We start from the raw sequence: 22,576 nt of genomic DNA on the forward strand, positions 1-22,576 counted from the left end.
ATTTTGTTATCATCTTCAGACTTTTTTTTTTTAACTAATGATTATCATTAGTATCATTTTGATCTACATTTTCTCATAAGAGGTCATTTAGGAAAGACAGAGCAAACAAAGTGCTACAAGCTTGAAATATATATATATATATTTTTTTTTTAAGGTGGGAGGGATAAATAAAACAAGCAAGCCCAAGTCTTTTGGCTTTCAGGTCAGTGCTTTATCTTTTAGGAGATACGTATCTCTTTTTTGTGCCCATTAATTTTTGGGAGCCAAAAATCTTTTGAGGTACCCTAACATAGCTGCCTCTCTATCCAACAAAAAGTTTCTCTGTGTAGCTACTGCTTTCTTCCTAAAGAAAAAAAGATTCCGAAGCTAGGTAAGCATGCTTACCTCTGCTGCCATGTTTCTCATCTGAATCCTCTCTTGATTATTGATAGTTTGAGCCATCAAAAAGAATATATCCATCCAGTAAAAGCATGGCCGCTTATGCAGATATTATCTACTTGTGGTTAAAGCCATGTTTCATATTAATATATTTCACATAAAGTAAATATGTCTTATGTTAATATATTTCACATAAAGTAAACATATCTTAGCCCTTATTTCCCCTTCTGTTAAAGAAATCATCCTGAGAGATAGCTGGGGAGACAGTGCTCTGTTTGACCTTAGGATCAAGTCTTTACTTGAGTGTCTTCCTTTGAAAACTCTGACATTATCTCATACTCTTCCCAGCCCTACAGTGGAGTAGGGACTCCTTTCACATGCTTTCAATGCATGTGTTTTTCTTATTCTTTGTTTCCTGACAAAATAGTAGGTGCTCAGCAAATATTTACTTAATGAATATTTGTAGCTTCAACATACAAGTTAAAATTAAAAAAAAAAAAACTGATTTTATTTTCTTCTTTACTGTATCTTCTCTCTACTGTACATTCTTGGTTCAGTTGCAAATATTATTGGAGTGGGACCTTTGAGACTTTATTAAAAATATGTGTTGTGTCCTAATGATTAAACCTATTCCTAGGAAGAAATACTTCTCATATTATGATTTCTAAGCATCACATATGAATGTACCATTTTGAAAAGTAGATTTCGGCTCTCCTTACAACTGTTAATTTTGTATGTAATTTCTACTTTTTCTTATATTTTCTCCTTAAGAATGTAGTGTGTGGGAAGTGAGTGATTATATGGGTCCACACACTGTTATTTCATTCATCGTTAAGATTCATTCTTTCTTTTACCAAGGAGTGATAGTTGAAGTGGGCAGAACTAATCAGGATACAGAGCTTACAGTATGCCTGCATTTCTTCAGTGATTTTCTTTCCCCCTACACTTCTTGGCTTGAAAGGCAGCAGTGAGTGCCTAGGTTATGTTTCTGAGATAAAGAAAATTGAGGAGGAGGTAATTTACAAGAATAAAGAGATGATGTTCAACTTTGATTGAAGTTTGTGGTTTAAGAAGCCAACTTTCAAAGTGTTCTAGAAATATTTATTGAACTAAGGTACATAAATGCCACAGAAACTTAGTCATATCAGTAAGATGCTATTTTATTTTCTGCTTAACATAGAATTAATTTTTGGGTCTCATTTTGTTCTTATATAGTTCAAAAACAAATGTAGTGACCATTGCTTTGAAAATTCATTTACATTTTTGTAATATTCCACAGATCATTGGTTGGTTGTTGTTAATGCCGCTTTTCTGTGGCCTGCTTGAATTTGGGTACCTTTTCTTCCATTTCTTTTGTGTTCACAACACACATCAAGGAAGCCTACTTTAATTGATTCAGTATCAGCAGAAGGAACTGACACGTTATTAATTCTACAAAAAAATCAATATCTGTGCAGCTCATTTCCAAGAGTTATCACATGCTTCTCTGTTTATGTGAGTAGTCCGTGGTTCCAAAGTCCACTTCTGTAACAATGGTATTACGTTAACAGCATGCCATTTTTTTATATCTACATATGAATATTCCTTCAGGTGTCATAGAGATGTAATGTACCACACACTCTTCAGTATACAACCTTGAGGTGATTAATTATGTCTTGGTCTAATGGATGTACATAGCCTAATGGATGCACATCATGATGCTTGTAGGCCAAAAAATGAAACTCCTTTATGGAGTTTACAATTCCTTTATGGAGTTTACAATTCCAGTATTTGACTTCATGGAAAATTTCACCTTAATCTGTGATAAATATGTTACTCCATATGAACTCATCTGACCTTCTCAAATCTTTTAAAGAATACTGGTGGGAAATAAGATTTCCATAGGTGGCATTTTGGGGACAGCTGTTTTGCACAAAACAGTTGTTTTCAAATGTGGTCCAAAGACTCCTTGTGTCTCTCGTACCCTTTCAGGGGATCAATGAGGTCAAAACTTTTTTTTTTTTTATATTCTAAGATATTAGATGCCTTTTTCACTGTGCTGAAATTTGTATTGATGATGCAAAAACAATAGTGGGTAAAACTGCTGGTCCCTTAGCTGAATGAAGGCAGTGGTGACAAAAACTGAAGTAGGATTCCTATTCTTCACTGCCATATTCATGCAGTTAAAAAACTGTTTATTGAAGCAGTAAATACTATTGATTTTATTAAATATTTGCTTTTTAATGTTTTATGGGATAAAAAATAACACGTAAAGTCCCTTGGCAGAATACTGAAGGGTGGTGTCTGTCTCTTTTGAGAAAAAGCCCTCGTGTGATTCCCTGGCATGTCAAATTTTACTAGAAAAAATGATTGACAAACTGTGGTTATCCACATGTGGACATTTGGCAGTATTTGTTGCAAATGACATAATTTAAGCTGTAAGCAAGTAAGAATTTTGAAGAAATTCTGCCATCATGAGCTTGATTGCTACCCAGTAATTAAAGAACTTTTTCTGCTGAGCTAGATGGTGATGCTAACTAACAAAGGTGACTTTTTGGTATTATGTAATGAAACGTGTCAATATTTGGAAGATATGCATAACTCATCTTTTTTTTTTTTTTTTAGGAAAAACGATTATCTTGTTATTCTCTTTATAGAGAATTATATTACAAAATTGTTGTTATATGGAGAGCCATTCAAAAAGTATACAGCCAAAAATATAGGAAAAAGTATATAGAGAATTATAGAGGTATGTTAAGACAGTGGAAACCCTGGTGGTGTAGTGGTTAAGCACTATAGCTGCTAATCAAAGGGTCGGCAGTTGCGTGAATCCACCAGGCGCTCCTTGGAAACTCTATGGGGCAGTTCTACTCTGTCCTATAGGGTCGCTATGAGTTGGCATTGACTGGACGGCACTGGGTTTAGTTTTTTTGGTTTGGTTAAGACAATGGCTTGGTTAAAAAAAAAAAAAAAAACTTTTTATTTTGAGTTTTTTAAATTTTGAGTTTGTAAAGCATTTTTTAACTCTTTCTTTTGAGATAACTGTAGATTCGCATGCAATTGTAATAATACAGAGAGCTCCTGTACACCCTTCAATCCTTTTCCCCGAATATTAGTATCTTACATGAATATAGTGGAGTCCTGGTGGCGCAGTGGTTAAGAACTCAGGCTGCTAACCAAAAGGTCAGCAGTTCACATCCACCAGCCACTTCTTGGAAACCCTATGGGGCAGTTCTTCTCTGTCCTATGGAGTTGCTATGAGTTAGAGTCAACTCAAAGGCAGTGGGTTTACATAACTATAGTACAATATCACAACCAAGAAATTGACATTGATACTATCATTGATAATCTCTATTCAGCTTATTCAGATTCCCCCAGTTACATGGACATGTTTGTGTATATGTTATTTAGTTCTAAGCCCTTTTATCACATGTAGATTCATGTGACCACCACCATCATCAAGATGCAGAACAGTTTCATCGTAAGGATTCTTCATGCTTTAGACTGTGTTCTGTAATTTTCTCTCTCTCAAAGTGTGGCCTTTGGATCACATATACAGAATCACCTAGTATGTTTGTTAAATATGCAGATTCCAGGATTCCACCCTAGAAACATTTAATTAGAATCTCTAGGGGCTATAGTATAAGTCAGAATCGACTTGATGGCACTGGGTTTTTTTGGGGGGGGAGGTTTAGGGGCTATAGGGTCACTATGAGTTGGAATCGACTAGATGGCACTGGGCTTTGGATTTTTTTTAGTAGGGGCTGTGAGTTGGAATGACTCTAAGGCACCTAACAACAGCAACAATGGATGTGGCCCAGTGATCTACATTTAAATAAATTCTCCAAATGTTGCTTATATATACCATACCTCTTTCTGAGGAGGTGACATTGAGCTGAGATTTGAATGGTAAGAAGGCAGCTAATTATGCAAAGGAGCCCTGCTGGTACAGTGGTTGAGAGCTCCTCTGCCAGTTTGAATCTACCAGCTGCTCCTTGGACACCCTATGGGGCAGTTGTACTCTGTCCTATAGGGTTGCTATGAGTTGAAATCAACTCTATGGCAATAGGTTCGGGTTTTTGGTTTATCATGCGAAGACCTGGGGTGAGGAGGTCCAGATGGGTGCTGTTCAGTAGAGATATAATGCAAGCCATATATGTAATTTTAAAAATTGTAGTAGCCACATTAGAAAGTAAAAAGAAGCAGACGAAATTAATTTTATAATTTATTTACTTCAAACTCATTGCCGTCATGTTGATTCTGACTCATAGTGACCATATAGGACAGAGTAGAACTACCCCATAGGGTTTCCAAGGAGCAACTGATGGATTCGAACTGCTGACCTTTTGGTTAGCAGCTGAGCTCTTAACGACTGCGCCACCAGGGCTCTTTATTTAACTCTGTGTGTTAAAAATAGTATTTCAACATATCATTATAAAAATCAAGATATTCTACTTTTTTGGTACTGAGTCTTCAAAATCTGATGTGTGTTTTATATTTACTGCCCTGGTGGCACAGTGGTTAAGAACTCTGCTGCTAATCAAAAGATTGGCAGTTTGAATCCACCAGCTGCTCCTTGGAAACCCTATGGGGGCAGTTCTAGTCTGTCTTGTAGGTTGCTATGAGTCAGAATCGACAACAACGGGTTTGGTTTTTGGTTTGCATATCTCAATTGGCCACACTTGAGTGCTCAATAACCACATATGTCTAGTGGTTACCATATAGGATGAAACAGGTCTTGACAAAGCAACAGCCAGTACAAAGGCCCTGGGCTCCTGAAAGAAATACATGTAGGGGTGTGCATTTGACATCTGGCAGTAGAAAGTATTGGTGTAGAGCATAGGAACAAGGTCGGGACTAGATACATAGAATTTAAAATTATCGATAGAGAAGAGTTATCATACAAAGAGTATAGTTTTCAACAAAGATTTATCAGAATCACCTACAAAGCTATTTCTAACTATACACTTGCACCCCAAAAGAACATGGGAGAATTGCTGGGGTATAGGCGTATACGGAGTTTTCCCAGAGTTTATTCTGATCTGATCCCCCACCCTAACCCCCATTCCTGGCTGAGAAGCACTGGTTAAATGAGAGATGAGGATGAAAGAGGTCAAGAAGGATATAAAGAAGTGAGAGGAATGTTGAAGATGTTATATAAACGGAGGGCTTCAGCAATGAAGAAGGTATGTCATATAGCAGAAAGGGAGGGTATTTGCAAATTAAGATGTTCTTGGTGATCATTGAGGATGTGGTTTAAATTGAGTGCTCATCTGGGCCAAGATGTGTTCTGGAGATGAGTTAATGGAGACAGAACTACTGCCTAGCTGCTCAGAGGTCAGAGCTAGACTGGCTGCAAGAGGAACTTGTTGCTACCTCCCAGCAAGTGCTAGGTGATGTTGAGTTGATTTTCAACTCATAGTGACCCCATGTGACAGAGTAGAACTGCTCCATAGGGCTTTCTTGGCTGTGATCTTACAGGAGCAGATCGCCAGGTTAGCATCCAAGTGCTTAACTACTGCTCCACCAGGACTCAGTTATTAAATACATATGTCTTTTTGGAATACTTGCATATTAGTGCAAAATTACCATCCCAAGTTGGTCTAAATCAAAGTATTGACATACAATTTCCAGTTTAAAAATAGACCAAAAAATTGGTGAAGCTGTTCTCTGTGTCTTATGTTTGACTACATATGCCCCAAGTTATGTAGTACTGCCTGGTTAATTGTTCCTCTGAGTACAGTATAAAAGAGAAATTGTTGCATTCAGGGTAAAGAATTTTTATGATTGATTTAAAGTAAGCATGTCAAGTTTTCACAGAATTAACTACAACTCAATGAATTCTATTTAAATTTTAATGCTGTAGCTTTCCAAACATCCTATTTACAAGAATATGTACAGTTGTTTGTCATGACTCGTAAAGCCATGTTTTTTTTTTTTTTTTAATAAAGCCACTGTTGTTTTTGTTAGGTGCTGTCAAGTAGTTTTTGACTCATAGTGACCCCATGTATCAGAGTAGAACTGCCCTATAGGATTTTCTTGGCTGTAATCTTTACAGAAGCAAATCAACAACAGGTCTTTCTCCTGTGGAGCCACTGGGTGGGTTCAAACAGCTGTTAGGTTAGCAGCAAAGCACTTGTAACATGGTGGAATAGTAATGTAGCATCAGAACCTGTCTAAATTCACGAGGGAGAATGATGAGAATTACCATCAGCTCAAAGCTAATCCCCATGAGGTGGAGGTATATCTACCTTCACCCTCCAACCTTTTTACTAATTCTGACACCAACTTCCTTTTCCGTGGCCCTCTCTACTTCTCTTCTGGGTTCGATAACCCATTGCAATGATCACACAGAACTCACAGACCAGATACTTACAGTTATGTGGTTTATTAAGGAACAGCGTACAACTCAGGATCAGGATCAACAGGCTACAACTTGGAATCAGGATCAGGAAGCATGTAGGCAGTCTCCCTTCATCAGTGCAGGAGAGCTCTCTCAGGGCTATTGGCTGTGTAGGCCTCCACTTGGCCCTGAGGACAGGCTCCTCTTGACCTCTCGAGGGCAGGCTTCTTCTCAGACCTCTCAGAACAGGCATACCTTTGGCCCCCTGAGGACAGGCCTTTGTGCGCGGTGCCCCTTCCAGGCCTGTCACTGCCGTAGGGCCCCTTCCGACCTGTCACTATCATCAGTGTTACACCCTTAAACTCGTGTTACAGATCTGTTAGGAGGTTCCTTGCGTCCTTTCTCTCTGCTTCTTGTCTTTTTTCTCCTTTCTGGTTCTTCCTACTTCCTGTTTGAAAAACTTCTGTGGAGTCGGCTGCATATATATACAAACTCTTTATCAGTTTCAAGGCATGATCCTCCCACCAGGGCTAGGAACTGACCAATGTCCTCTCAATAGACCACAGATACTTCATTTGCATAGTCTGTAGTTACTTCCTTTGTATAGCATATTGGCCAGTCCCTGCAAGGTGTATACCAATCACAGGGCAGGCTTCAGCCCAGGACCTGACAAAAAGTATCCAACCACAAATTGTTTACAATTTACCCAGGAAATAGCAGTCAACCTGGACAAAAGTAACAAACCCTCTGGGGTAGAAACCTAGGGCAAAGGTAACTTCTCAGTGCTTAGTGGGTAAAATCTCTCAAGCTGTTTTTTTCATAGAACCAAGGCAAAAGTCCACATAAAGGAACTCGTTTCACCACAGCACTTAACTATTTGCGCCTCTGGGGCTTCTGCTAAAGCTACTGCAGTTGCTTACTTGACTCTTCAGCAGTTGCCCTTTACGACTTTTAGTGAGCGACAAATGGAAAGCATAAAATATCCTGTAAAAAGAAAATGAGTGGGAGGCGGGGCCAAGATGGCGGACTAGGTGGACGCTACCGTGGATCCCTCTTGCAACAAAGACTCGGAAAAACAAGTGAATCGATCACATACATAACAATCTACGAACTCTGAACAACAAACACAGACTTAGAGACGGAGAACAAACAAATATGGGCAGACAGCGATCGTTATCAGAACTAGGAGCCAGCGTACCAGGCAGGTGACCTTCGGAGCCCGAGCTGGGGCAGAGCCCAGGGGGGCAGACGGCACAGACAAGGGGCCCAGCCCTACCCCCCCGAACCCATCCCGGGAGGGAGTCTAGCTAGTTGGCGCGGGTGGCGTAGCGGCGCAGCCGGTGGGAGAAGCACCCGGGAGGCAGTGACTGATCTTGGAGCGGGGAGAGCAGCGTCCCAGCCGGGGAGCCGTCCCACTGGGAGTTTGGCGGGAAGTGGGCATGGCGCGAGCATGGGGATCAGCTATATTTCCCTAAAGTGACCCGGGGGGGGGACCCAGATGTTCGTGCGGGGGACGCCCACCCATTTTGCGCGAGTGGTGCGGCACACCAGAGGGAAAAGTCCCCGGGAGGAAGTGACTGGTCTCGGAGCGGGGAAAGCAGCGTCCCAGCCGGGGAGCCGTCCTGCTGGGATTTTGGCGCGCACGGGCGGGGCGTGAGCGCGGGGTCCAGTTATATTCCCCTGAGTAGACCCCGGGGGCGGACCCAGCCATTCGTGCGGGAGACGCCCACCTAGTTTGCGCAAGTGGTGCGGCGCACCGGAGGGAGAAGTCCGCGGGAGGAAGTGACTGGTCTCGGAGCGGGGACAGCAGCGTCCCAGCCGGGGAGCCGTCCCGCTGGGAGTTTGGCGAGAGCAGGCGGGGTGTGAGCGTGGGGATCAGTTATATTCCCCTGAATTGACCCAGGGGGCGGGCTCACCTGGTTGTGCGGGCGACGCCCACCCAGTTCGTGCGAGCGGTGCGGCGCACCGGAGGGAGAAGTCCGCAGGAGGATGTGACTGGTCTCGGAGCGGGGACAGCAGCGTCCCAGCCGGGGAGCCGTCCCGCTGGGATTTTAGCTCGCGCGGGCGGGGCATGAGCGCAGGGTCCAGTTATATTCCCCTGAATAGACCCCGGGGGCGGACCCAACCGTTCGTGCGGGAGACGCCCACCCAGTTCGCAAGAGCAGTGCGGCGCACCGGAGGGAGAAGTCCCCGGGAGGAAGTGACAGGTCTCGGAGCGGGGAGAGTAGCGTCCCAGCCGGGGAGCCGTCCCTCCGGGATTTTGGCAGACGGGGGTGGATCGTGAACGCGGGGATCAGCTCTCTATTCTGTGGTGCTACACTCCTAGCTCTCTGATCCCTCCCCCACCCTCCCCAGGCGGCTCCATTAACATCCGAATACCCTGAGCCAGAGGGAGAATTCAGATAGGGATCTGACTGCATATTTTTTTAGCTGATTACCTGGAAAATCTAGTTTCCCAGTGATGGCTCGGAGACAGCAGTCCATATCGAACCACATAAAGAAACAGACCATGACAGCTTCTCCAACCCCCAAAACAAAAGAATAAAAAACTTTCCCAAATGAAGATACAATCCTGGAATTATCAGATACAGAATATAAAAAACTAATTTACAGAATGCTTAAAGATATCACAAATGAAATTAGGATAACTGCAGAAAAAGCCAAGGAACACACTGATAAAACTGTTGAAGAACTCAAAAAGGTTATTCAAGAACATATTGGAAAAATTAATAAGTTGCAAGAATCTATAGAGAGACAGCATGTAGAAATCCAAAAGATTAACAATAAAATTACAGAATTAGACAACGCAATAGAAAGTCAGAGGAGCAGACTCGAGCAATTAGAATGTAGACTGGGACTTCTGGAGGACCAGGCAATCAACATAAACATAGCTGAAAAAAAATCAGATAAAAGAATTAAAAAAAATGAAGAAACCCTAAGAATCATGTGGGACTCTATCAAGAAGGATAACTTGCGGGTGATTGGAGTCCCAAAACAGAGAGGGGGGACAGAAAACACAGAGAAAATAGTTGAAGACCTCCTGACACAAAACTTCCCTGACATCAGGAAAGACGAAAGGATATCTATCCAAGATGCTCACCGAACCCCATTTAAGATTGATCCAAAAAGAAAAACACCAAGACATATTCTCATCAAACTTGCCAAAGCCAAAGACAAACAGAAAATTTTAAAAGCAGCCAGGGAGAAAAGAAAGGTTTCCTTCAAGGGAGAATCAATAAGAATAAGTTCAGACTACTCAGCAGAAACCATGCAGGCAAGAAGGGAATGGGACGACGTATACAGAGCACTGAACGAGAAAAACTGCCAACCAAGGATCATATATCCAGCAAAACTCACTCTGAAATATGAAGGAGAAATCAAGATATTTACAGATAAACACAAGTTTAGAGAATTTGCAAAAACTAAACCAAGACTGCAAGAAATGCTAAAGGAGATTGTTTGGCCTGATGACCAATAATACCAGGTACCAGCACAATACAAGGTCACAAAACAGAACGTCCTGATATCCACGCAACTCAAATAGGGAAAGCACAAAAGCAAACAAATTAAGATTAATTCTAAAAAATAAATAAATAAACAAAATAATACACATAACAGGAAATCATGGAAATCAATAGATAAACGATCACAATAATCCAAAAGAGGGACTAAATATAGGAGGCATTGAACTGCCAGATGGAGAGTGATACAAGGCGATATAGAACGATACAAGTTAGGTTTTTACTTAGAAAAATAGGGGTAAATAATAAGGTAACCACAAAAAGGAATATCAATTCCATAACTCTAGAAAAAAGCCAAGAAAAACGTAACGACTCAACAAACATAAAGTTAAACATTATGAAAATGAGGATCTCTCAATCTACTAAGAAAAACGTCTCAGCACAAAAAAGTATGCGGAAAAATGAAATGGCCAACAACACACATGAAAAGGCATCAAAATGACAGCATTAAAAACTTATTTATCTATAATTACGCTGAATGTAAATGGACTAAATGCACCAATAAAGAGACAGAGAGTCATGGACTGGATAAAGAAACACGATCCATCTATATGCTGCCTACAAGAGACACACCTTAGACTTAGAGACACAAACAAACTAAAACTCAAAGGATGGAAAAAATATATCAAGCAAACAATAAGCAAAAAAGAAGAGGAGTAGCAATATTACTTTCTGACAAAATAGACTTTAGACTTAAATCCAACACAAAGGATAAAGAAGGACACTATATAATGATAAAAGGGACAATTGATCAGGAAGACATAACCATATTAAATATTTACGCACCCAGTGACAGGGCTGCAAGATACATAAAACAAACTTTAACAGAATTGAAAAGTGAGATAGACACCTCCACAATTATAGTAGGAGACTTCAACACACCACTTTTGGAGAAGGACAGGACATCCAGTAAGAAGCTCAATAGAGACACGGAAGACCTACTTACAACAATCAACCAACTTGACCTCATAGACTTATACAGAACTCTCCACCCAACTGCTGCAAAATATACTTTTTTTCTAGTGCACATGGAACATTCTCTAGAATAGACCACATATTAGGTCATAAAACAAATCTTTGCAGAATCCAAAACATCGAAATATTACAAAGCATCTTCTCAGACCACAAGGCAATAAAACTAGAGATCAATAACAGAAAAACTAGGGAAAAGAAATCAAATACTTGGAAACTGAACAGTACCCTCCTGAAAAAAGACTGGGTTATAGAAGACATCAAGGAGGGAATAAGGAAATTCATAGAATGCAACGAGAATGAAAATACTTCCTATCAAAACCTCTGGGACACAGCAAAAGCAGTGCTCAGAGGCCAATTTATAGCGATAAATGCACACACACAAAAAGAAGAAAGAGCCAAAATCAGAGAACTGTCCCTACAACTTGAACAAATAGAAACTGAGCAAGAAAAGAATCCATCAGACACCAGAAGAAAACAAATAATAAAAATTAGAGCTGAACTAAATGAATTAGAGAACAGAAAAACAATTGAAAGAATTAACAAAGCCAAAAGCTGCTTCTTTGAAAAATTAACAAAATCAATAAACCATTGGCTAGACTGACTAAAGAAAAACAGGAAAGGAAACAAATAACCTGAATAAGAAACAAGAAGGACCACATCACAACAGAGCCAAATGAAATTAAAAGAATCATTTCAGATTACTACGAAAAATTCTACTCTAACAAATTTGAAAACCTAGAAGAAATGGACAAATTCTTGGAAAAACACTACCTACCTAAACTAACACATTCAGAAGTAGAACAACTAAATAGACCCATAACAAAAAAAGAGATTGAAACGGTAATCAAAAAACTTCCAACAAAAAAAAGTCCTGGCCCAGACGGCTTCACTGCAGAGTTCTACCAAACCTTCAAAGAAGACCTAACACCACTACTCCTGAAGGTATTTCAAAGCATAGAAAAAGACGGAATACTACCCAACTCATTCTATGAAGCTACCATCTCCCTGATACCAAAACCAGGTAAAGACATTACAAAAAAAGAAAATTTTAGACCTATATCCCTCATGAACATTGATGCAAAAATGCTCAACAAAATTCTAGCCAATAGAATCCAACAACACATCAAAAAAATAATTCACCGTGATCAAGTGGGATTTATACCAGGTATGCAAGGCTGGTTTAATATCAGAAAAACCATTAATGTAATCCATCACATAAATAAAACAAAAGATAAAAACCACATGATCTTATCAATTGATGCAGAAAAGGCATTTGACAAAGTTCAACACCCATTTATGATAAAAACTCTCACCAAAATAGGAATTGAAGGAAAATTCCTCAACATAATAAAGGGCATCTATGCAAAGCCAACAGCCAATATCACTCTAAATGGAGAGAACCCGAAAGCATTTCCCTTGAGAACGGGAACCAGACAAGGATGCCCTTTATCACCACTCTTATTCAACATCGTACTTGAAGTCTTAGCCAGGGCAATTAGGCTAGACAAAGAAATAAAGCGTATCCAGATTGGCAAGGAGGAAGTAAAGCTATCACTATTTGCAGATGACATGATCGTATACACGGAAAACCCTAAGGAATCCTCCAGAAAACTACTGAAACTAATAGAAGAGTTTGGCAGAGTCTCAGGTTATAAAGTAAACATACAAAAATCACTTGGATTCCTCTACATCAACAAAAAGAACACCGAAGAGGAAATAATCAAATCAATACCATTCACAGTAGCCCCCAAGAAGATAAAATACTTAGGAATAAATCTTACCAAGGATGTAAAAGACCTATACAAAAAAACCTATAAAACTCTGCTACAAGAAATTCAAAAGGACATACTTAAGTGGAAAAACATACCCTGCTCATGGATAGGAAGACTTAACATAGTAAAAATGTCTATTCTACCAAAAGCCATCTGTACATATAACGCACTTCCAATCCAAATTCCAATGTCATATTTTAAGGGGATAGAGAAACAAATCACTAATTTCATATGGAAGGGAAAGAAGCCTCGGATAAGCAAAGCATTACTGAAAAAGAAGAAGAAAGTGGGAGGCCTCACTCTACCTGATTTCAGAACCTATTATACAGCTACAGTAGTCAAAACAGCCTGGTACTGGTACAACAACAGGCATGTAGACCAATGGAACAGAATTGAGAACCCAGATATAAATCCATCCATGTATGAGCAGCTGATATTTGACAAAGGACCAGTGTCAGTCAGTTGGGGAAATGATGGTCTTTTTAACAAATGGTGCTAGCATAACTGGATATCCATTTGCAAAAGAATGAAACAGGACCCATACCTCACACCATGCACAAAAACTAACTCCAAGTGGATCAAAGACCTAAACATAAAGACTAAAACGATAAAGACCATGGAAGAAAAAATAGGGACAACCCTAGGAGCCCTAATACAGGGTATAAACAGAATACAAAACATTACCAAAAATGATGAAGAGAAACCCGATAACCGGGAGCTCCTAAAAATCAAACACCTATGCTCATCTAAAGACTTCACCAAAAGACTAAAAAGAGCACCTACAGACTGGGAAAAAATATTCAGCTATGACATCTCAGACCAGCGCCTGATCTCTAAAATCTACATGATTCTGTCAAAACTCAACCACAAAAAGACAAACAACCCAATCAAGAAGTGGGCAAAGGATATGAACACACATTTCACTAAAGAAGATATTCAGGCAGCCAACAGATACATGAGAAAATGCTCTCGATCATTAGCCATTAGAGAAATGCAAATTAAAACTACGATGAGATTCCATCTCACACCAAGTAGACTGGCATTAATCCAAAAAACACAAAATAATAAATGTTGGAGAGGCTGCGGAGAGATTGGAACTCTCATACACTGCTGGTGGGATTGTAAAATGGTACAACCACTTTGGAAATCCATCTGGCATTATCTTAAACAGTTAGAAATAGAACTACCATACAACCCAGAAATCCCACTCCTGGGAATATACCCTAGAGATACAAGAGCCTTCACACAAACAGATATATGCACACCCATGTTTATTGCAGCTCTGTTTACAATAGCAAAAAGCTGGAAGCAACCAAGGTGTCCGTCAACGGATGAATGGGTAAATAAATTGTGGTATATTCACACAATGGAATACTACACATCAATAAAGAACAGTGATGAATCTCTGAAACATTTCATAACATGGAGGAACCTGGAAAGCATTATGCTGAGCGAAATGAGTCAGAGGCAAAAGGACAAATATTGTATAAGACCACTAGTATAAGATCTTGAGAAATAGAAAAAACGGAGAAGAACACATACTTTCGTGGTTACAAAGGGGGAAGGGAGGGAGGGAGAGGGTTTTTTATTGATCAATCAGTAGATAAGAACTGCTTTGGGTGAAGGGAAAGACAACACTCAATACAAGGAAGGTCAGCCTAATTGGACTGGACTAAAAGCAAAGAGGTTTCCGGGATAAAATGAAAGCTTCAAAGGTCAGCGAAGCAGGGGCTGGGGTCTGGGGAACTTGGTTGGAGGGGACTTCTAAGTCAATGGGCAAAACAATTCTATTATGAAAACACTCCGCATTCCACTTTGAATTGTGGCGCCTGGAGTCCTAAATGCCAACAAGTGGCCATCTAAAAGACATTAATTGGTCTCAACCCACCTGGAGCAAAGGCAAAGGAAGAACACCAAGGTCACACGACAACTAAGAACCCAAGAGACAGAAAGGACCACATGAACCAGAGACCTACATTATCCTGAGACCAGAAGAACTAGTTGGTGCCCGGCCACAATCGATGTCTGCCCTGTTAGGGAGCACAACAGACAACTCCTGAGGGAGCAGGAGACCAATGGGATACAAACCCCAAATTCTCATAAAAAGACCATACCTAATGGTATGACTGCGACTAGAGGAATCCCAGAGACAATGCTCCCCAGAACTTCTGATGGCACAGGACAGGAACCATCCCCGAAGACAACTCATCAGGCATGAAAAGGACTGGTCAGTGGGGGGGAGAGAGATGCTGATGAAGAGTGATCTAATTAAATCAGGTGGACACTGGAGAGTGTGTTGGCAACTCTTGACTGGAGGGGGGATGGGACGATAGAGAGAGAGGGAAGATGGCAAAATTGGCACGAAACGAGAGACTGGAAGGGCTGACTCAATAGGGGGAGAGCAAGTGGGAGAAGGGAGTAAGATGTATGTAAACCTACATGTGACAGACTGATTGGAATGGTAAATGTTAACTTGAAGCTTAATAAAAATTAATTAAAAAAAAAGAAGAAGAAAATGAGTGAGTACTTGCTGACATAATTCATCATCGTTGTCGTTAAATGGAATTTTCAACCCCAGACGTACACTATAGAAGGCCCGTAGTCTAAGGCCTGGTACTGAGTAGGTGCCTCAATAAACAATAGTTCTCTTTTTTCTTCTCCACATGTAACTAATGCTGTGCTAAGGATTTAGAAAATCAAGCTTATCTTATACAATTTAATGTTCTAAAAATTTATTAATGTTCCCACAGATGAAAAAAATTGAAGAATTGATAACTAAAAATCATAATCAAGAAGAAAAAACTATACTTCGTTGTTGGAAATGTAGAAAATGTATAGCAAGTTCTGATTGTTTCATGAAATACCTTGAGAATCAAGTCAGTAAGGTGAGTACTACTAACTCCAATCTTTACTTTTCTAGTATAGGAGTGGTGTGGATACACCCCCACATGTACATACATCCTCTCCACACTTGATTGTGTTCTTACCTTCTTTTACCTCACCCACTGAAAACATCCCAAAGTAGTATTCAAAGGCATCACACCTTCCACAGTTAAAAAATTAAATTTGTAATTATTAAGATTAACATGACCTTCAGGTTTTGAGTACAGTATCATAGACATAAGTTGAAGATAATAGTCCATGTTTTTTCACTCCCACCATGAGTGCACCTTAGTGATAATCACACGCTTAAATTCAGGATCCTGTTAGGAAATGGAAAGCTTATTAAATAGGATTTTTTTTTTCCTAGTACTCTAATAAGGGGCCTAGAAGAGAAAATTCACATATAATTTAAAAATCAGAAACCCATAGAGAAACCTGAGTAATATTGTTTTAGTTATCTAGTGCTGCTATAATACAGCAAGTGGGTGGCTCTAACAATCAGAAATATAGTCTAGGATGCTAGAAGTTCAAATTCAGGGCACCAGCTCCAGGGGAAGGCTTTCTCTCTCTGTTGACTCTGGAGGAAAGTCCTTGTCATCAGTCTTCACCTGGTCTAGGAGCTTCTCAGCACAGGGACCCTGGGTCCAAAGGATACACTCTGCTCCAGGCACTACTTTCTTGGTAGTGTGAGGTCCCCTGTCTCTGCTTGCTTCTCTCTTATATATTTCAGAAGAGATTGATTCAAGATATAACCTATTCTTGTAGATGAGCCCTGCCTCATTAACATAACTGCCTCTAATCCTGGCTCATTAACATCATAGAGGTAGGATTTACAACACCTAGGAAAATCACTTCAGATGACAAAATGGTGGACAGTCACACGATACTGGGAATCATGCCCTAGCCAAGTTGACACACATTTTTGGGGAACACAATTCAATCCATAACATTCCACCCTTTGGCCCCCCCAAAATTGATTTCCTTGCTACATGTAAAACACATTTACCCCATCATATCACAGCAAAAGTTTTAATTCAAATACAAAAATTCCTCTTCACCTGGGAAATCTAGAATACATGTTATCTGCTTCCGAAGTACAACAGTGGAACAGGCACCAGCTAGACATTTCCATTACAAGTGGGAGAAATTGGAGGGAAAGAAGGGATAACAGGCACCAAGCAAGTCAGCAGAACACATCACATTAGCTTTAATGGCTTGACAGTAGTCATCTTACTCAGACCATTCAGGCAGTGGCCCTGCTCTCCAGACTCTGGGTGTTGTCCACGCTTTCCAGGTTCTAGGTGGAGGTCCCTCTGCCCTGGGCTTTAGCACTGCCTTCCAGGCCCACTGGGATGGCAGCTCTGCTCCCTCAAGTGGCAACTCTACTGCCTCAGCCCCAGCAGGCCCGGTTCTTCTGCCCCTTGGACATAGCAACCTCGCTCCCTCAGCTTTGGGCAGCAGATCTGGCTCCATCCTGCTGGCACTCATGAATGGCAGCCCCACACTCCAGAACTGAGTTGGTGAAGATCTGACTCTTTGAAACCTACAAGGCCATGGCTCCACTCTTTGAGACCCTAGAGGCAGCTCTTTGAGATTGAGGCAGGTCTGTTTCCTGTGTTCCTTGTCTCCTCAGCTTCTGCTTCCTGATTCCTTGGCCTCTCGGCCCCTCAGGCCTTGCTGCCTGCATCTGCCCTGCTGATGCAAGTGTCCCAAAGCTCTTTAGCTCTACCTATAAGTGCCTGGACACACCCCACCTCGCCAGTAAATTTCAGCCAGAGGGCACTCAGCTCTCTGCTCCATGAGTCGGCAAACCTAGCTCCTTCAGTAAGTGCCCAGGGGCACCCCACCCCACCAGGAAGCCTGCACAAGGGCACTCAGCTCCTTTGCTCTGTAAGTTGTCTCCAGTGTGCTGGTCTCCTAGCTCGATTGCTGCTTCTCACCCTCTGTGCCATCTCCAGCATAATAGCTTTCCTCATTTCCTTTTGAGTCCTCACCAGAATTTTCTTTTGACGTCCATAATTTCACCAAGAGTCTCTTCAGGGCAATGTAGACTTTTCCTAGTAGGCACTTTAAAACTCTTCCAGCCTCTGTCCATTCAGTTTCAAAACTGCTTCCACATTTTAGGTGTCTGTTAGAGCAGCATCCCTCTCTTTCAGTACCAAATTCTGTCATGGTTATCTAGTGCTGCTATAACAGAAATACCACAAGTGGATGGCTCTAACAGAAATTTATTCTCTCACAGTCTAGTAGGCTAGAAGTCAGGGGATGGTTTTCTCTCTCTGTCAATTCTGGAGGAAGGTCTTTGTCATCAGTCTTCCCCTGGTCTAGGAGCTTCTCAGCATAGGGACCCTGGGTCCAAAGGACACTCTCTGCTCCTGGCATTACTTTTTTGGTGTTATGAGGTCCCCCTGTCTCTCTGCTCCGCTCTTTTATGTCTCAAAAGAGCTTGACTCAAGATACAACCTAATGTAGATTGAGTCCTGCCTAGTTAACATCATAGAGGTAGGGCGTACCATACCTAGGAAAATCACATGAGATGACACACTGGTAGACAGCCCCACAATACTGGGATTCACAGCCTAGCCAAGTTGACACACATTTTTGGAGGACACGATTCAATCCATAACAAATACTTAAAAGCATTTTCTTGGTCATCATGGTTTAAAAAAAAAAAAGACCTCTAAGCCTCTCTAAAAACAATATCAGACAGATCAGGTACCAACTAGATAGTAATCTGTGGATTTTGCAGGGAATTCTAAGTTCAACATGTTTTCTTCTCCTTAAACAGATACAATGTTTTGTTTTGTTTTTGCCTCAGCCACTCTTGGTCATTATCATTTCCTCTCCACTCTAGCAAATTAGCCATCTTGAATAGTAGCTAACTTTCACTGTATACTTATTACATGCCCAAAATCCTCAGAGCTGGACCAGTAAGCAACATCATGATAAACTGAGAAAAGATCAAAGTTGTCAAGGATTTCATTTTACTTGGATCCACAATCAACACCCATGGAAAGCAGCAGTCAAAAAATCAAACGATGGACTGCATTGGGGAAATCTGTTTGCAAAAGACCTTTTTAAAGTGTTAAAAAGTAAAGATGTAACCTTGAAGACTAAGGTGTGCCTGACCCAAGCCATGGTGTTTTCAGTCGTCTCATATGCATGTTAAAGCTGGGCAATGAATAAGGAAGACCGAAGAACTGATGCCTTTGAATTAAGGTGTTGGCAAAGAATATTGAATAGATCATAGACTGCCAGAAGAACAAACAAGTCTGTCTTGGAAGAAGTATTGCCAGAGTGCTCCTTGGAAGCAAGGATGGTGAGACTGTCTCTTCACTGGCTTTCAGTGTATGCGTTTGCTCTTTTCTCGGGATATCTTGCAGTTTCACACTTTCTCAGTAGAGTGGCTGATCCTTTACTCACCTGGAGAACCCCCACTCAGTTATTATACTTAATGAGCAGTAACATTTCAAGCACTGCTCTAGGCCATAGGGATGGGTGGTGGAGGAGAGTGGTACAGAATGGATACAACATATTCCAGTCATCTAGGAGCTTTAAAGTGTATTTGAAAACAGGCCAACCAGTATAGCCTGATTTGATAGTTATCACAACAGAGGAATGCAAACAAATTTCTGCCTGGTTGATCAAAGGAGAGGTAACTTGTGAGAAGATGTATACATATTGCATTGGGGAAGTCTGCTGCAAAAGACCTCTTTATAGTTTTAAAGAGCAAAGATGTCACTTTGAGGACTATGATGCGCCTGACCCTCAGTTGCCTCGTGCATGAGAAAGCTGGACGATGAACAAGGAAGACTGAAGAGGAGTTGATGCATTTGACTTATGATGTTGGTGGAGAATATTGAATATACCATGGACTACCAGAGAATGAACAGATGTGTCCTGGAATCAGTACAGCCAGAATGGTTCTTAGAAGCAAGGACATATTATCAGGAGGGACCAGTCCCCGGAGAAAGACATCATGCTTGGTAAAGCATATGGTCAGCAAAAAAGACGAAGACCGCCAACGGGGTGGATTGACACAGTGCCTACAGCAATGAGCTCAAACATAGCAACACTTGTGAGAATGGCCAGGACCAGGCAGTGTTTTGTTCTGTTGTACATAGGGTCGATATGACTCAGAACTGACAAAATGGCACCTAACAATGACAAGAACATATTTTATATATACACGTACATATGAAATACAGTTCAGTTTGTGAGTTTTACAGCCACCACTGCAATACATTTTTAAAAATTTCCATTACTCCCGAAAGTTTCTTCATGTCTCTTTGCCCTGTTTCCAGCCTCAGCCCCAGTAAACCACTGATCTGCTTTTGTATATGTAAGGAAAACCATAAAATAGGTTGGTTGGAACTTAAAAGTAATTTTGTTTGCCAGAACTATGCTAAAAAGATGCTCAAATTATTACCTAAATTTATTATCTATTAAACTAACTATGATTACGCATACATATGTATAAAATCCCCCATGTGTCTGTCAGTTCGTCGTACTGTGGGGACTTGCATGTTGCTGTGATGTTGGAATCTATGCCGCCAGTTTTCAGGTACCAGCAGGGTCACCCATGGCAGACAGGTTTCACCTGAGCTTCCAGACTAAGACAGACTAGGAAGAAGGACCCAGCAGTCTACTTCTGAAAAGAATTAGCCAGAGAAAACTTTACGAATAGCAGCAGCAAATTGTCTGATACAGTGTCAGAAGATGAGCCCCCCAGGTTGGAAGGTACTCAATAGATCATTGGGGAAGGGCTGCCTCCTCAAAGTAAAGTCCACCTTAATAACATGGATGCAGTCAAGCTTTTCTGGACCTTCATTTGCTGATGTGGCACAACTCAAAATGAGAAGAAACAGCTGCAAACATCCATTAATAAGCGGAACGTGGAATGTAGGAAGTATGAATCTAGGATAATTGGATATCGTCAAAAATGAAGTGGAACACGTAAACATCGATACCCTAGGTATTAGTGAACTGAAATTGACTGATATTAACCATTTTTAATTGGGCAATTATATGGTCTACTATGCCAGGAATGATAACTTGAAGAGGTGTTGCATTCATCGTCAAAAAGAACATTTCAATATCTATCCTAAAGTACAACACTGTCAGTGATAGGATAATATCCATATACCTACAAGGAAGACCAGTTAATATGACTATTATTCAGATTTATGCAACAAGCACCAGGGCCAAAGATGAAGAAATTGAAGATTTTACCAGCTTTTCTGCAGTCTAAAATTGATTGAACGTGCAATCAGGATGCATTGATAATTACTGGTGATTGGAATGTGAAAGTTGGAAACGAAGAAGGACTGGTAGTTGGAAAATATAGCCTTAGTGATGGAAACGATGCTGGAGATTGCATAATAGAATTTTGCAACACCAACGACTTCTTCATTGCAAATATTTTATTTCACCGACATAAGCAGTGACTATACACATTCCATCACCAGATGGAATACACAGGAATCAAATCAGCTACATCTGTGGAAGGAGATGGTGGAAAAGGTCAATATAATCAGTCAGAACAAGGCCAAGGGCTGACTGCCGAACAGACCATCAGTTGCTCTTATGCAAGTTCAAGTTGAGGCTAAAGAAAATTAGAACAAGTCAATCAGAGCCAAAGTATCACCTTGAGTATATCCCACCTGAATTTAGAGACCATCTCAGGGATAGATTGGATGCATTGAACGCTAATGACCAAAGACTAGACGAGTTGTGGAATGAAATCAAAGACATCATACATGAAGAAAGCAAGAAGTCATTAAAAAGACAGAAAAGAAAGAAAAGACCAAAATAGATGTTAGAAGAGGCTCTGAAACTTACTCTTGAACATTGAGTCGCTAAAGCAAAAGGGAGAAATGATGAAGTAAAGAACTGAACAGAAGATTTCAAAGGGTGGATTGAGAAGACTAAGTCAAGTATTATAATGACATGTGCAAAGACCTGGAGATAGAAAACAAAAAGGGAAGAACGTGCTCGGCATTTCTCAAGCTGAAAGAGCTGAAGAAAATTTCAACCCTTGCCTTGCAGTAGTGAAGGATTCTATGGAGGAAAACATTAAATGACACAGGAAGCATCAAAAGAAGATGGAAGGAGTAGAGAGTCGTTATACCACAAAGAATTGGTCGACATTCATCCATTTCAAGGGGTAGTATATGATCAGGAACCGATGGTGCTGAAGGAAGAAGTCTAAGCTACAGTGAATGCATTGACAAAAAACAAGGCTCCAGGAATTGACGGAATATCAATTGAGATGTTTCAACAAACAGATGCAGTGCTGGAAGTGCTTACTCGTCCGTCTATGCCAAGAAATGTAGAAGACCGCTACCTGGCCAACTAACTGGAAGAGATCCATATTTATGCCTATTCCCAAGAAAGGTGATCCAACTGAATGGGGGAATTATCGAACGATATCATTAATATTTCACACAAGTAAAATTTTGCAGAAGATCATTCAATTGTGCATGAGCACAATTAAGTGTTCTGGAATTCCCATGCTTCACAATGTTATCCGTAATTTGTGATGATCCACACAGTCAAATGCATTTGCGTAGTCAGTAAAACACAGGTAAACATCTTTCTGGTATTCTCTGCTTTCAGCCAAGGTCCACCCAACATCAGCAATGATATCCCTGGTTCCATGTCCTCTTCTGAATTTGGCCTGAATTTTTGGCAATTCCCTGTCAATACACTGCTGCTGCCGCTTT

At 40.7% G+C, this 22,576-nt stretch overlaps 1 protein-coding gene across 4 annotated transcripts in view; it reads left to right on the forward strand.

The window, feature by feature from the left end:
• Positions 1-22,576, forward strand: part of RNF180 (ring finger protein 180) — a 306,365-nt gene that overhangs the window by 35,325 nt on the left and 248,464 nt on the right. For all 4 annotated transcript variants that reach the window (XM_064272421.1, XM_064272434.1, XM_064272424.1 and 1 more), the window contains one exon: positions 15,719-15,853. In XM_064272421.1, coding sequence (XP_064128491.1) covers positions 15,719-15,853 — 135 coding nt within the window. The remainder of the gene's footprint in view (positions 1-15,718; positions 15,854-22,576) is intronic.

This window comes from Loxodonta africana, chromosome 2 (genome assembly GCF_030014295.1).
Source record: "Loxodonta africana isolate mLoxAfr1 chromosome 2, mLoxAfr1.hap2, whole genome shotgun sequence".
NCBI classification, from domain to species: domain Eukaryota; kingdom Metazoa; phylum Chordata; class Mammalia; order Proboscidea; family Elephantidae; genus Loxodonta; species Loxodonta africana.